Source organism: Halichoerus grypus, chromosome 4 (assembly GCF_964656455.1).
Source record: "Halichoerus grypus chromosome 4, mHalGry1.hap1.1, whole genome shotgun sequence".
Classification (NCBI taxonomy): domain Eukaryota; kingdom Metazoa; phylum Chordata; class Mammalia; order Carnivora; family Phocidae; genus Halichoerus; species Halichoerus grypus.
This window is the reverse complement of record NC_135715.1, coordinates 78,159,421-78,175,255: the sequence shown is the minus strand read 5'-3', so window position 1 is coordinate 78,175,255 and position 15,835 is coordinate 78,159,421. Positions and strand designations below refer to the sequence as shown.

Genomic DNA, 15,835 nt, shown 5'->3' with positions numbered 1-15,835 from the left:
GTCTCCCAAAATACCACTCCTTCCAGATTTGATAATTAATACCTAAGCCTAATACCTTCCATAGCTGCTTTTTTTTTTTTTCAGGTGAATAAACATGCTCTCGGTATTTTGCAGCAATCAAAGATTAGTACATATCTATTTGAATGTACATGATAATGAGTTGGCAAAGATTTATAATTAAGTATTCATGACAGCAATGCTATTTTTTTCATTGAAATTTTCATGGAATCAGCTATCCTTCAACAATAGAGGGAATTGACAGGGAATTAGCTTCTTAATTTGCCCCCTTGTCTCCTCGCAAAAAGAGGTGCAGTCTACGTGATGATGATTATAATGGCTCACATTTGTTGAGTGACACTGTGCCAACTATTTTAGATGTATTTGTAATAGGTAAATTCAGAGAGACAGAAAGCAGACACTGTGCCAACTATTTTAGATGCATTTATTCCTCATAAGGGGCTGTTTGGTATTTTAGTATCCTAATTTATGGATCAAGAATCTGTGACTCAGAACAGTTAAGTGATTCAAGATTAACCAGCTAGCAATTGACTAAGCTAAAGTTTAAATTTAAGATCTATCTAAATTCAAAGCCTAAGATTTTTCAACCATTAATTAAGCTTTTTAGTTGCCCTCTACAACTTGCTTCTGGGGAATATGCTGACACTGCAGAGGAATAGGATGTCTGTTTAAAAACCATTATCAATCTAACCATTTAAATGCTTAAAACAGGGGTTAAAGTGAGAGATATTTCAACTCTCTGAAAAGCCAATGTGCCCTCATTCTGCTCCATTGGCTTAAAATGTACTATAAATGAGATGGTTCTCAGAACAACGTGAGAAGCTGGTTAAAAAGTGGATTCCTGGGGCGCCTGGCTGGTTCAGTTGGTGGAGCATGCAGCTCTTGATCTCAGGGTTGTGAGTTCGAGCCCCACGTAGGGTGTAGAGATTAATTAAAAAACCTTTAATTAAAAAGTGGATTCCCCAAATCCATACTTCAGAGCACATCTTAGTGGGAACAGCCTTTATAAACACTGTTTCTCTGGCTGGAGTTGAGGAATAGCTGAAGGGGTAACACAAAGAGACCGGTTGGGAGCAATAGGTCTGGTTCACAGCAGCATTGCTTTCAGTGCTAACACCAAACAGGCATGTATGCTCATTTGTAAAAATACAGTTTTTAGGGTGATATAAAGCAATGTATCTTCTAAGTAGTAATTATATTGCCTCTAGGCTTAATTTTTCCAGGAATGGTTATGGAAATTCACATTTTTCTACTCTTGGTAATAAGCAGATGCTTCACTAAGAGTATTTACATACACTTCTTTCTGAAAAAAGAACCCATAAATATTGTGCTTATAAATGCCATATACCTAGTCTTCCACAGATGCACCTGAAGGAATTTGAAAAGGTTTAATAACCCCCCAAAATATCCAAATTTACAACCCACAACTTTTGTAAAAGGAGTCATAAAATTCTACGAAAAATATATTCCGTTAAATCTTTTCCAGAAACACAGTTCGTACATGTTCATGAATATGTTTTCTTGCCATCAGAAAGTTGTCCTGAATCTCAGCAGAAAAAACCATGGCCTTGCAGTGACTGACTGAGGCATATTCTGTAAAACTTCACATTACGTATTTCTGATTTTTTTAATTAGGGCAATCTACTTTCCCACTGATTCAAAATGCCAGAACATGTTAAAGAAAGACAGAGAAAAGCACAAGTGGAGAAGTTTGATGACTTTCACAGTTCAAATACTTCAAATGTTCATTCATTTAAAAAATGTTTATTGTGGGGGTGCCCGGGTGGCTCAGCCGGTTAAGCGTCTGCCTTCAGCTGAGGTCATGATCCCAGTGTCCTGGGATCGAGTCCTGCATTGGGCTCCCTGCTCAGTGGGGAGCCTGCTTCTCCTTCTCCCTGCCCACACTTGTGCTCTCTCTGACTCTCTCTCTCTCAAATAAACAAATTTAAAATATCTTTAAAAAATAAAAAATAAAAATAAATAAAAAATGTTTATTGCGGCAAAATATATATAACATGACATTTATCATTTTAACCATTTTTAGGTGTACAATTCAGTGGCATTAAGTATATTCACAATGTTGTGCAATCATCACCATTGTTCATTTCCAGAATTTTTTCACTGGCGCAAATAGGAACTCCGTATCATTAAACAATAATTCCCCATTCCTCTCTCACTCCAGGCCCAAGAACCTCCATTGTACTTTCTGTCTCTCTGAATTTACCTATTACAAATACCTCATATAGGTGGAATCATACAATGTTTGCTCTGTTGTGTCTGGCTTATTTCACTTGGCATAATGTTTTCAATGTTGGCAGGTATCAGTACTCCATTCTTTTTTAAGGCTGAATAATATTTCATTATATGTATATCAATTCACTGGTTGAGAGACATTTGGTGGTTTTCGCTTTTTGACTATTGTGACTAATGCTGTTATGAACATTGGTGTTCAAATACCTGTTAGAGTCCCTGCTTTCAATTCTTTGGGGGCATATACCTAGAAGTGTAATCCTCATGTGTGTAAATTCTAAAGGATGCATGTTCTTAAATATTATAATTTGTGTTCAGGGTTGGACCTAGAAGCCCATGTAGATGGATTGAGGGATGCTGAAGATCTGCTTTAACTATACCTGCAATTCCACCGCCTCAAGGTATTGGGAAATTCTGTTTGGATGAAAGCTTGTCATTTGGAAAGGTCCAAAGAAGAGCTTATGTGTAAGAAACAAAACCTCCGCAATAATAACAATAACACATTGTGAGGTTCTTCATTTTCCCAGGTTCAATGTTGTCCCTTTAACTGATTGGTTAGAGTGCCCTCAAGTGTCTGTATTTTTATGCTATGGAAGTTTTGAAAAAGATTTGATATTAGAATCATAGAGGGTGGGAGGATAGGGGAAATAGGTGATGGGGAGTAAGGCATGCACTTGTCGTGATAAGCACCGGGTGATGTATGGAAGTGTTGAATCACTATATTATATACCTGAAACTAATATTTCATTGTATGTTAACTGGAATTAAAATAAAAACTTAAAAAAATAAAATTTAATTTAAAAATAGAATCATAGAACTGGGGAGGAAATTTAAATACCTTTTTTAAAAACTGAAATTTGACTACATGCAAGAACCCATCTCTAAGCAGTTAAAAACAATCTTTTTTTAACCGAGATCTAAATCACACACACGAGTATTTATAATGTATAGCTACAATGTAGCCAATGAAAAACTACACCTTCTCTAGTGAGAAAGAGTACTTACTAGTCCCTTAGAAGCTTCCTGGATACCCTTCATACATTGCATTACTCCTGCTTGCTCTCAGAGGTAACACTATCCTAAATATAGTGTTAATCATTGCCTTGCTTCTCTTTATAGTTTTACTACTTAGTGTTTGTTTCCCTAAACAGTATTTGGGGGAAGGGAGAGAGAAGGGTCCTATTTTTTAACTTTCCATAAATTGAATCCTATCGTATGTATTGTTCTGTGACTTGCTTTTTTTAGTCTACCTTTTAAGAAAGCATATTGATTCATATTTTCAAATCTTTTTTCAAAAATTTTATTTATTTATTTGACAGAGAGAGACACAGCAAGAGAGGGGACACAAGCAGGAGGAGTGGGGGAGGGAGAAGCAGGCTTCCCGCGGAGCAGGGAGCCCGATGTGGGGCTTGATCCCAGGACCCTGGGACCATGACCTGAGCCGAAGGCAGACGTTTAATGACTGAGCCACCCAGGCACCCCCATATTTTCAAATCTTTATGGAATTTCATTTTATGAATATACTCTTGGTAGACATTCAGATTTTTTCTAGTTATTAAGAATAAATATTTGGGGCACCTGGGTGGCTCAGTTGTTAAGCGTCTGCCTTTGGCTCAGGTCACGATCCCATGGTCCTGGGATCGAGCCCCGCATCGGGCTCCCCACTGCGGGAAGCCTGCTTCTCCCTCTCCCACTCGCCCTACTTGTGTTCCCTCTCTCGCTGTGTCTCTCTCTGTAAAATAAATAAATAAAATCTTTAAAAAAAAAAAAGAATAAATGTTTGAACATTGTTCAACATGTTGCCTGGGGCTCATGTGTAACAATTTCTCTGGGTGTACAAATATGGGTGGAATAGCTGTATCCTAAGGTGTGCACACATCCAGTCTCTCTAGATAACACCGGTATTTCCACAGTGGATGAGAGCAGTCTATAGGAATTCCATTTTCTCCATATCCTTGCCCATACTTGTTAGATTTTTCCATTTTGACCAATCTGAGTGAAATGTTACCTTGTTGTGGTTTAAATGTGCATTTCTGTGATTATTCATGAGCTTGGGCATCTTTTCATATGTTTATATGTAATTTGTGTTTTCTCTTCTATGAAATGCCTATCATGACTTGTGCCCACTTTTCTATTGGGTTGTATTTTTTTATCCATTGATAGGCATTCCTGGGGGAGGCTTTTTTTAAAATAGCAAGATATAGCATTCATACAGAAGAGTGTAAAACATACACTGTTTAAAGAATGATTTAAAATCAAAAACTGCATAACCACCACAGAGGTAAAAGAATGTTGCCAACACTCCAGAAACACCTCCTTTGTGCTCCCCCACCCTCATCACAGTCTTCTTTTCTTAGAGGTAATTACCATTATGACTTTTGTGGTAATTACTTCATCACTTTTCTTTTTATTGTCTTATCACCTGGGAATGCATCCTGAACAGTATAGTTTAGGATTGCCTGCTTTTGAATGTTATAAAAATGGATTCACACAGTATATTCACATTGCTTCACATAGTTGTAGTTTCATGTAGCTGTAGTTTGTTCATTTTTGTTGCTGTATAGTATTCCATTGCTGTTTGGTAATCTTGTTTCTGTATAGTACACCACGATTCACTGAACTATTGCCCTCGTGATGGAATTGGGGTTGTTTCAAGCTTTTTGTTCTTATAAAACTGCTAAGAATATTCTTGTAATGTCTCTGGATACACTTGAGCAAGATCTTCTCTAGGGTATATACCAAGCAGTGGGATTGTTAGATCTAAAGTACACATATCTTCAACTTTACTAAATAATCCTAAACTCCTTTCCAAAGTGGGTATACCAGTTTGTGCATTCACCGCATTAGAAAATTCTCATTAGTCTACCAACAAATGTTGTCAGTTTCTAATTTTTGCCAAGCTAGTGAGTATAGTTTGTTACAAACCAAGCAATTAAAGCCAATCACTATGGTTTTAATGCATTTCCTGATTAGTAATGAGTTTGAGCACCTTATATGTTTATTGGCCATTTGGATTTCTTCATTTTAGAAGCACTTATTCAATTATTTTACCCATTTTCTATTGGGATGTCTGTCCTTTTCTTTATATATCCTGGACACTGACTTTTGTCAATCATAGATATTTTTTCCCACTCTGTGGTTTATGTGTTTCTTTCTTTATGATGTATTTTGAAGGTCAGGTTTTGTGTGCTTGTTTGTTTGTTTTTCAATTTAAATCTAGTCAAATTTATCAGTCTTTTCTGGTTAGTGCTTTTCATTTTATTTATTTATTTATTTATTTATTTATTTATAGAAAGAAATGAACTTGGCTTTACTGGAAAGAGTTTCTACATCTGATGCTCTCAGTTTCTCATTGGGCCCTATAGCCTTATTAGGAATATTTCCTCTGCCCACAAAGTGGCTCAACATGAGAGTGTATCATCTGTTGATTATTGCTTAACAATATTTCCCCTTAATAATAGTTGAAGATCCAACAAAACAAAACAAACAAAATACCCCAAACAATCAAAAAGCTAGCAGTCACTGTGAAAAAGAAGATGGGGAAAATATAAAATGTATGCAGAAATCATGGGGCACATACAGACCACATCTAATTAGCATGCAGAGGGACTTTGGGGTGACTTTGTAACAATGACCAAATACCTCTTTTCCTATCAATCCCTTAAAGTCTAAGAACTTCACCAAACAACTTCCCCAGCCCACTGCCTTCACCCAGGCAGACATAACCATCCCAGTTTTGGAACTCCCATAGCACTTTGGTCTCGTACCAGAAACACACTGTGAAAATTAAAACTCAATTATTAGAATTAGATGTCCTCTTGCTAGGACTCCAGGTACTGGGCAGGCTCCTCCACTTGCAAGAGTGTCTTATCCGTCTCAGTTTTCACAGTTCCTGGCTCATGTTTCTGGTTGCTGGTACTTGGGAAGCTTTAATAAACAATTATAAATGACAACAATCCAAAGAGAACATAAGTGCCTTTTACTGTCATATGGGTGGCTAATGTTAGAACTGAGACTAAGAGCCTACATCCTGAGTCTTTCACACACAATGCCAAAGATATCTAATATTTCCCTGAAGGATAACTCTTCTCATGTCATTTTCCTGCTGAGAAACAAGGTAAAAAACTTAATAACTTAAATGGCTCCCCATCACCTGGAGAACTCTGGACTCCTCTTAATATCTGCTCATCATCCCCAGTGCTCTCCATCTCTGTTCTACTGTATAAAGTAGTGCTTTTTATATTACATATTCCTGGTTAGTGCTTTTTATATCATGTATTCCTTTTTTTTAATCCTGGGATTTGTTTTTTATTTATTTTTTTTTCTTGGTGCTCCAATCCATTGATCATGAAGATAGTTTATGATGTCATATCCACAAAGTTCTAGTTTTGTTGTTCACATTTAGGTCTTTGCTCCACTGTGGTGTGCGAAGAATCCAATTCACTTTTCCCCAGTACAGATCACTAATTATTTCGTGAGCACTTACTACAAGGCATTCTGTCTCCCCTCAGCTTTGCAGAGCCTCTTCTGTTTTCACTCAGGGGTCCACATACAAGGGTCCATTTCACAACTTGTTATTCCTTTATTAAAGAGTTCGATACTTTGCTAATAAAGTCATGTTTTTGCTTACTCACTTACCTCCTGTACGACTCTTAAGAGTGCTTAACTTATTCATTACGTGGGGAAAAAATGCCACCGCAAGCTCGTTTGGCCTGTGAACATTGCAGAAGATCATTTCCTAGGCCACCAAACACCCACCAAGGAGAGCATCCCTCAAAAACTCCGCCCTGCGGACGCCAAGGCCCGCCTTTTTCTGAGGACGCAACCCGCCGCGCGGCCGGGCCCGGGCTCACGCGTCGCACGATGAACTGCGCCTGCGCCAGCAAACGCCCCGCCCCTCCTCCCCGGTTTTCTATAAAGCCTCGAGCTTCTCCTCGCGAGAGAATTCGTTCTCATGCTCGCTGCAGGGGTCGGAGGTCAGAGCGAGCGTCTCGCGGGCCGTAGGAGGAAGATGGCGGTGGAGTCGCGCGTTACCCAGGAGGAAATTAAGAAGGAGCCGGAGAAACCGATCGATCGGGAGAAAGTATGGGGTCCGAAAAGAGGTGGAGGTGGGCCCGGCGGGGCGGAGAGCGCGGCCTGTGTGCGGAAGGCGGCGGTGTTTTGCTCCCCGGGCGATTCGGAGGCCGCGGCGTCTCCAGAGGGGAAAGGAGCTCCGGACTCGCAGCCGCTTTCTTTAACTTCTGCCCTTCCTTTTCCTCCTCTCGCTCCTAGACGTGCCCGCTGTTGCTGCGTGTTTTTACCACCAATAACGGCCGCCACCACCGAATGGACGAGTTTTCCCGCGGAAACGTACCGTCCAGCGAGCTACAGATCTACACTTGGTGAGAGCAAGGGGGGTCGCGGGGTCGTGGCGGGGGGTGGGGGGTCAGGCATTAACATTAAGTAATGTCCTATGGCAGTGAAGAAATATCCTCCTTGGTTTTGCTTTCTCTTACTCGGGGTCTTTGGGCCCAGCTCTCAGAAAGTTAGAGGTTTAGCTGTTAGGTAAAAGGGGATTCGCCCATCTTGTAATACTGTTACGTTTAATGTTGAGAGTTTTGGGTGGTGAAGAATTGACGCACGCAAGATTGCTATCACTGTTGTGGCTGCTTGGTACAAATATAATATGCAGATAAATAAAATGCAGTAGCTGCCATTAAGGGGCTCATGGTCAAATAAATGGAAATCATGGGATATTTATCCTCAGGAGCATTTCTGTGTAATACTAAGCCTTGGGTGCTAAACATTAAAAAATCAAAAACCAATTGATTTCTGATCTGGTGCTTAATGGGAAAGCTTTTGATGTGTGTTCCTGAAGACTTGCCCCTGACTGTTTATCTCTTAGGTGTACCCTCTGTACCCCCAAGTCTGCCTAGGGCCATTACATACTGCAAGCTTATCTTTAGAGCTGCATATATTTCTTTAGTTTGACATCATAATGACTGTTTAGTAGCAGTGAAAGATTAATAAGTTTTAAAAATAAGTCTTGTGGTAAAGATATATATAACATTACATTTGCCATTGTGATTTCTTAAGTCTGTGAATCAGTTGCGTCAGTTATATTCACATTGTGCAACCATTACCTATTACCAAAACTTTTTCTCCCCGCCTCCCCGCCCCGCAGAAGTTCTGTACTCAGTAAGCAATAACTCCCCATTCCTGATAGACTCTAATATGGTTTATATTTATATGAATTTGCCTATTCTAGATACTTGTGTCTACTTGTGTAGTGGACTCATACAATATTTGTTGTGTCTGGCTTATTTCACTTAGTATAATATTTACAAGGTTCATCCATCTTGTTGCATGTAACACAACTTCATTCTTTTTTATGGCTGAATATTCAGTGTATCAATATACCACATTTTGTCTATCCACTTTTGTGTTGATAGATACTTGAGTTTCCATTTTTTGGCTTTGTGACGCTGCTATGAACCTGGGTATACAAGTATCTGTTTTGAGTCCTTGATTTCAGTTCTTTTGGGTATATACCTAAAAATGGGATTGCTGGATCATATCGTTATTATATGTTTAACTTTTTGAGGAACCGCCAAACTGGTTTTCACAACAGCTGCACCATCTTATAGTCCCAGAAGGTTGTGTAATTTCAAACTGCGAGTCCAGCATAGTAGAACTCGATTCTTTAAAGATTGGGACCTTATTTGTCTTTTGTAGGTACTTGTTAAATTTATGTAGTATGATTTTAGTTCAGCATCATTCCAGGATAAAGTTCCAGGAAGTTTGATGTAACTTACGAGGAAGAACTGTTAGTAATGTATTGATGAAAACCTCTGTTCAGAGATTAAAGTATATACTTCTTCCAGCAGTAAGAGTTCCTATTTGCCAGGTGCTGTGCTTAGATTCTGAGGGTATGACGTAAAGAAGGTACTGCCCCTCCCTGCAGTAAGCTCAGTCTAATGGAGAAAGCAGATGAATAAATACTAATTAGGTAAGACTTTAGGGTGAAGATGGCAGAGTGAGATTGTTCCAGAGATCCTCTACTCCTAATCCAGAAAAAAATTGCAGAAAAATTGTGCCCTAAATTGTCCTATCCCTGAACTGCAGCCAAATAAGGAAAGACAACTTTATGTTATACCTCAAAATGATGACAAAAGACAAATATTCTAAAAGACTGAGTGGTTGGTGTGACAGCACAGAGCCCTGCCCCCTTTTCCAGAAGCAGTACTGAAGGAAGGTTAGTCAACAAATCTTGGGAATTCTCCATTTGTAGAAGTAGATTGAGGGACTAAGTAGGCAGGAAATAAGTCAGAGAAAAAGGAATGGAGTCCAGAGGAGCCTAGCAGAAGTGAGTTGAGTTTGCCAAAGTTCAAGGCACTGTATGGAGTTGAGGGAACAAGCCAGACACCACATTAGTGGTCAGTCTCCTGTGCTTGGGTGGTCATTGAACAGGTTATTGAAAGAGAATTACCTAGGTAGCTGTATCAGGGTTCAGCTAGAAAAATGGAAGCAGTAGGAGATCTATATGAAGAGATTTATTACAGAGAATTGGCTTAAATAATTCTGAGGCTGTCTAGACACCTCTAAGTCCCCAATCTATGGGGCGAGCTCTAAGGAAGGGCCAGGCTGGAACTCTTAAGCAAGAGCTAAGACTGCCCACAGCAGCAGGGAAGCCTCCGCTCTGCTCGTAAGGCCTTTTCAACTAATTGAATCAGGCCAACTCAGATTGATTGAATGAGGCTGACTCAGATTATCTGGAATAATTTATATTTAAAGCCAACTGGTTATAGACTTGGACCACATACACAAAATACCTTCTAGTAACACCGTTGTTAGTGTGATTGAATAACAGGTTGTAGCTTTGCCAAACTGACACACAAAACTAAGCCTCACAGTCACACAGCAAAGACTTCAGTCCCAAGAGAGCGCTTGCGTTCCTCATCCATGTACTCTAGCTTTGGACTAGTGGTCAAAAAGCAGCCCTGGCACTCCCAGCCGTTGGTCTAGGGAGACGGACCTCAGGTTGGAAGCTTGTAGGAGATTTCACAGTCAGAACTGATAACAGATGTAAACAAAATTCCCCAAGTTTGTTAGGAACAAGATGACAATATGGAAAGTATTTTTAGAAAGGAAGAAAGAACGCTTTCTGGTATACATCATAAGTATGTAGGTGTACCAGGGAATAACTGATGTGGAATAATTAACATCAGAAGATCAGGTTAAATAAAAACAAAATCAGTCTTGCCTCAGACTTCATCAGGACAAAGTTAAAATAGCCCGGGGAGGGGCGCCTGGGTGGCTCAGCCGTTAAGCGCCTGCCTTCGGCTCAGGTCATGATCCCGGGGTCCTGGGATCGAGCCCTGCATCGGGCTCCCTGCTCCGTGGGAAGCCTGCTTCTCCCTCTCCCACTCCCCCTGCTTGTGTTCCCTCTCTCGCTGTCTCTCTCCCTGTCAAATAAATAAAATTAAAAAAAAAAAATAGCCTGGGAAATTATTGCAGAATAGAACTCTGACAGAGTAAATAAAAAGTTACAGAATTAGGAGGTGATGGGGTAACTGAATCTTTATTTGAAATTTTATAATTCCTTCAATTTTACTTTTTTCTTCTGTTAAACTTAAGTAAATACAAATTTTATTAAAAATATGTATAATATTTGAAACATATAGTTTGTATTATAACTTCAGTATGTATAATATGCTTGATAATCTTAAGATTTTTTTTCTGTAGCATTGTGTATACGTAAAAAAAGATACCTACAGTGATGTTAACATCACTGGTTATTTCTGGTTGGTGAGATTTGGGATATAATTTATTACATTTTTGCATATGGCTTTCCCCCCTCTTTAAATAACATGGACATGTGTCAAGTGGAGAAAGGCAGTCATGCACAGCTTCTCACCTCTTCCTTGCATGGCCACGTAAGAGTGACCTGGGGCCTGGAAAGGTTTTTTGGTTTGGTTTGGTTTGTTTTGTTTTGTTTTGTTTTGTTTTTTGCAAAGAGATAAAGAGCCCTCAAATCCTGTGCTGGGCAGATGTCTTTGGGAGTATCTTTCCCTGTTCTGGGTTTGATGTGTTCTTTGTTCTGCCTGTGTGCCATTGTACGGCACCTGACCTGCAGTGTCTGTTCTCAGACGTCTTTTACCTGCAGCACAGGAAGGGTGCATGCAGACTATCTGGGCATCAGCTACAGGGTAAGACCTGCACTCTTCATGAAGCAGATCTTGTGCTGTCTTTTCTCAGTGCAAGTAAAGCATCGTTCCCTCCGTTGTCTCTGAGTTGTGTCTGTCTTGGCAACCCCAGCACCTGCAAACTAATGCAGTAGGTTGATATCCTGGGATTGCTGCTTCAGGTGGTTGGTCTCCTCCCCTGGTGGTGGGAACAGGTGTCACTTGTGTGACATAAGCTTTATACAGAAACTTTTAAAAACTGAGATGGAGATGAGTCAAAGGCCGTTAAATAATGAGGTAGAAATCAGTGATGGTGGGGAATGGAGAAAACGATATGATCTGTATTTAGGAGGTAGAAACAACAGGATAGAGATGGGAAGAACTTAACAGTGCTTACGGGTTTATGGCCTGAGCAATGAAGTGGATGATGGGAGGGGGTTTTTTGTTACTTCTCTTTAAGTAGGCTCCCACCCAGTGTGGAGCCCAATGCAGGGCTTGAACTCAAGACCCAAGCTGAGATCAAGTCAGATGCTCAACTCACTGAGCCACCTAGATGCCCCAGTGATGTTAGTTCTGATGGTACTAGGAGAGAGCCAGGGCATGTTTTGCAGGGGAAGGCTCTTCAAGGAGTATCTGGTGTCCTTTGTTTTCATTTTATAGCCCCCTATAGGCAAAGTTGTTTCAGTTCCACATCATCCATTTCATTCTTCCAGTTGTCATGAAAGAAAACTATAAAAATTTACACTGTTACAGTTTGTTAACGATTTCCAAGATGCTCATATTTTGAAAGATTTTTCTAGGTTGTGCCATATTAGCTCAAAAGTCTGTTTTAAGTTCTGAGTTCAAATAAATATTTGCAGGACAAGAGAGTATGTATTGTGAAAGGAACCTATGCTTAGTCCTAAAGAAAATTTCATGATTCATTGGTCTTTACGGCTCTATCTGCTGTAAAACTCTTAAGATTCCATCTTTAGAAAAAATACATCTTTATGAAAATGTTTTCCTGTCACTGATTCTAAGATGCATTCCAACTTTAGACATGGTGAAATGTGGAAAAGTACATGCTTTAGAAATAAGGAAATAAAATTATTTTAATAGTTTGGATTAATTTGGACTAGTTACTCTTAAAGAAGTAAATCACTAGGCCAATAAGATGTTACATAGCAACAAAAGATAGCAGATGTAATCCCTGAAGTCTCTTTTTTTTTTTTTTTGGATTGGTGTATTTATATATTTCTCTTTTTTTATTATTGACATATAATGTATTATTTGTTTCGGGGGTGCAGGTCTGTGATTCATCAGTCTTACACAACACACAGCAGTCCCCACAACACATACTCTCCCCAATGTCCATCACCCAGCCACCCCATCCCCCAACCCCCCTTCCCTCCAGCAATCCTCAGTTTGTTTCCTGAGATTAAGAGTCCCTTATGGTTTGTCTCCCTTCCTCTCTGGTTTCATCTTGTTTCATTTTTTCCTCTTTTCCCCTATGATCCTCTGCCTTGTTTCTTAAATTCCACATATCCGTGAGATCATATGATAATTGTCTTTCTCTAATTACTTTGCTTAGCATAATACCCTCTAGTTCCATCCATGTTGTTGCAAATGGCAAGATTTCCCTTTTTGAGGGCTGTGTAATATTCCATTGTGTATATATACTACATCTTTATCCATTCATCTGTTGATGGACATCTGGGCTCTTTCCATAGCTCGGCTCTTGTGGACATTGCTGCAGTAACATTGGGGTGCATGTGCCCCTTTGGATCACTACATTTGTATCTTTGGGGTAAATACCCAGTAGTGCACTTGCTGGGTCGTAGGGTAGCTCTATTTTCAACTTTTTGAGGAACCTCCATACTGTTTTCCAGAGTGGCTGCACCCACTTGCATTCCGATCCCTGATGTCCCTTTTAGCACTAATAGTCTGACTTTATAATTCATCATCATTTCAATCATTGAGGCTGGTAAGGGGAGTTTATGGGGGCAGATAGGATTATTAGCTGCTTTAAAATCAAGTATAGGGGCGCCTGGCTGGCTCAGGTAGAGCATACGACTTGACCTCAGTGTTATGAGTATGAGCCCCATGTTGTGTGTCGGATTACTTAAAAATGAACTCTTAAAAAAATAAAAAATAAAATTAACTCAAGTATAAGACCTTGACAGCCACAATTCTAACAGATCACAGTTCAGACACACATAATTAACTCATTATATGTCAATATTCTTGTTATATTATTGTTATATTGTTGATTAATCAAATGTAATGTTTTCTTTTTAAAAAATGCAGGATGGATGCAACTTTGAAAGAGTTGACTAGTTTAGTAAAAGAAGTCTACCCAGAAGCTAGAAAGAAGGGCACACACTTCAATTTTGCAATTGTTTTTACAGATCCTAAAAGGCCTGGCTATCGGTAGGTAACTTTTAATTTTTAATTCCTATAATCTCTTTGGTTTTTATGTTTTAATTGATAGGAATAACCCCTCCCCTTTTAATGAATCTCTTTGGTGGGGGGGAATGTAAATTTTATTAGTATCTGATGTAGCTTAATGTAGTAATTAATTTTTAACCATGCCATAACATAATGGAGCAAATCCAGTCCCGTGTTTACTTTGCAGTGCATATTTAGTTTCATTGACTTGTGATCCATTAACAGTTGGGTCTCCTTTTCTGCAGAGTAAAGGAGATTGGCAGCACCATGTCTGGGAGGAAGGGGACTGATGACTCCATGACCCTGCAGTCGCAGAAGTTCCAAATAGGAGACTATCTGGACATAGCAATCACACCTCCAAATCGGGCACCACCTCCTTCAGGGCGCATGAGACCATATTAAATTTTATTTACTATTTCTTGAATTATTTTTCATTCAGTTATGTAAAATAAATTCTTTTTCTTCCCCTCATCATTGCCATTAAGCCTTCAAAGTCTAAACAAATTGTAATGCGTCTATCTAGGAATTAGATTTGGCTGTGTTATGGTATGGATATTAATAGAAAGTCCATACGTTTCTGATCCTTCTGTAAAATACGAAGAAAAGTGCTCTTAGCATCCTTTGTAAAATTGTATTGTTAAATACATGTGTGCAATCAACTGGAGTGTGAAAGTTCATGAAGGCATGGGAACAGGGTTTAATGTAGTATTTGGGGTTTATGCTGAGTAGTGGAGGATGGTATGTTAAAGCCCAAATGGGGCAGAGTGAGAAAGCCCTGGGATTAAGTAGAGGGCAGGTTTGTGGCCTGGACTGTTGCCTGCAGTTAGAACAAGGACGAGGTGGCATTTTGGAATAACATGAGCTGAGGCAAGTTGAAAAAGCCATGTGTGCTCGAAGAGACAGGCCTGCCTAAAGCAAGGTACAGCGACATAAAAAGAGGAGAATGGGTGCCACGGTGAGGGCTCTTTATGTTTGAAAAATGGGGAGAATAGCGCATTTTGAAGATAGGAACCAGTATAGAGGAAACAAGGGTTAGCACTTAGGGTAAAGGTGGAAAGGTTTACCTTGAAGGTCTAAAAATGGATGAAAGAGGAATCTTAGGATCCAGGAGCAGAGCCAGGGATATGGTGAAGTTGAGTAAATAGAGGCTATTGATACGTGGTGTTACCAGTTCCAGGGACTGCCTTGTATCTGAGTATCTGGAGAGTCCATGTGCGTCGTGGTTAAGACCAGCTGGCCTAAACATTTTTGCACCAGGAGCTCTGCAGCCTTGGACAAGTTACTTGAATCTGTTTGTTTTTATTTGTAAAATGGCGAGGACAGCCCATGGGATTGTGGCGATTAAGTATTTCCAGAGGCCTGACCTGTAAGAAACAGTAAATACTAGCTATTAGCTATAAAGTAGAGCTAAAGCCATATCTTCTGTGGCCCCCTTACGTTCCCATCTTGAAGTTTCTAGAGTGTGGCCAGTGTGTAGTGAGTCTAAATTACCATAGTCTGTTACAGTAGGAATTGGAAAACGTATATTCCAAAATGAAAAAATAGGTGCTAGCAGTGATTTTCAGTCAGGTTGCGGTCATTTTATCTTGTGTGTACAGAAGCAGCCTTTTCAATGTAATGGTTCCGTGGAATTGGTGTATCTGCTGCAAAGCCCATCACCAGGCGCAGAGACCAGCCCAGAACCCAGATCTGGTGCCTCTTCTCCTCTGAAGTTTACCCCAAACCCTTAGATTTTTTTTATTCATTCAGACTAGATAGACTTGAGTTCCGTCAGTCATAAAGTATTTTAAACCGATTTTGATTCGATTTTTGAGAAGAGCCATGGTTACCTTCCTATTTTGGGGAAGAAACCGATTTACTATGCAGAGGAAGAAGGCAGGAACTAAATACAGGACCTTCATAAGCCACTTTTTGATATGGTGTGAACTACAATGAGGGCTCTCTTGTTAATTCTAGGTTATTCTCCCAGTAGTTTT

General features: G+C 39.7%; 1 protein-coding gene across 1 annotated transcript; it reads left to right on the top strand.

The window, feature by feature from the left end:
- The first annotated feature begins 7,192 nt into the window (after window positions 1-7,192).
- SAP18 (Sin3A associated protein 18) lies at window positions 7,193-14,330 on the top strand. The gene is made up of 4 exons (XM_036106623.2): window positions 7,193-7,351; window positions 7,540-7,649; window positions 13,719-13,841; window positions 14,105-14,330. The coding sequence occupies exons 1-4, from the start codon at window positions 7,223-7,225 to the stop codon at window positions 14,259-14,261; spliced, it is 519 nt and encodes a 172-aa protein (XP_035962516.1). The 5' UTR covers window positions 7,193-7,222; the 3' UTR covers window positions 14,262-14,330.
- The last annotated feature ends 1,505 nt before the right edge of the window (window positions 14,331-15,835 follow it).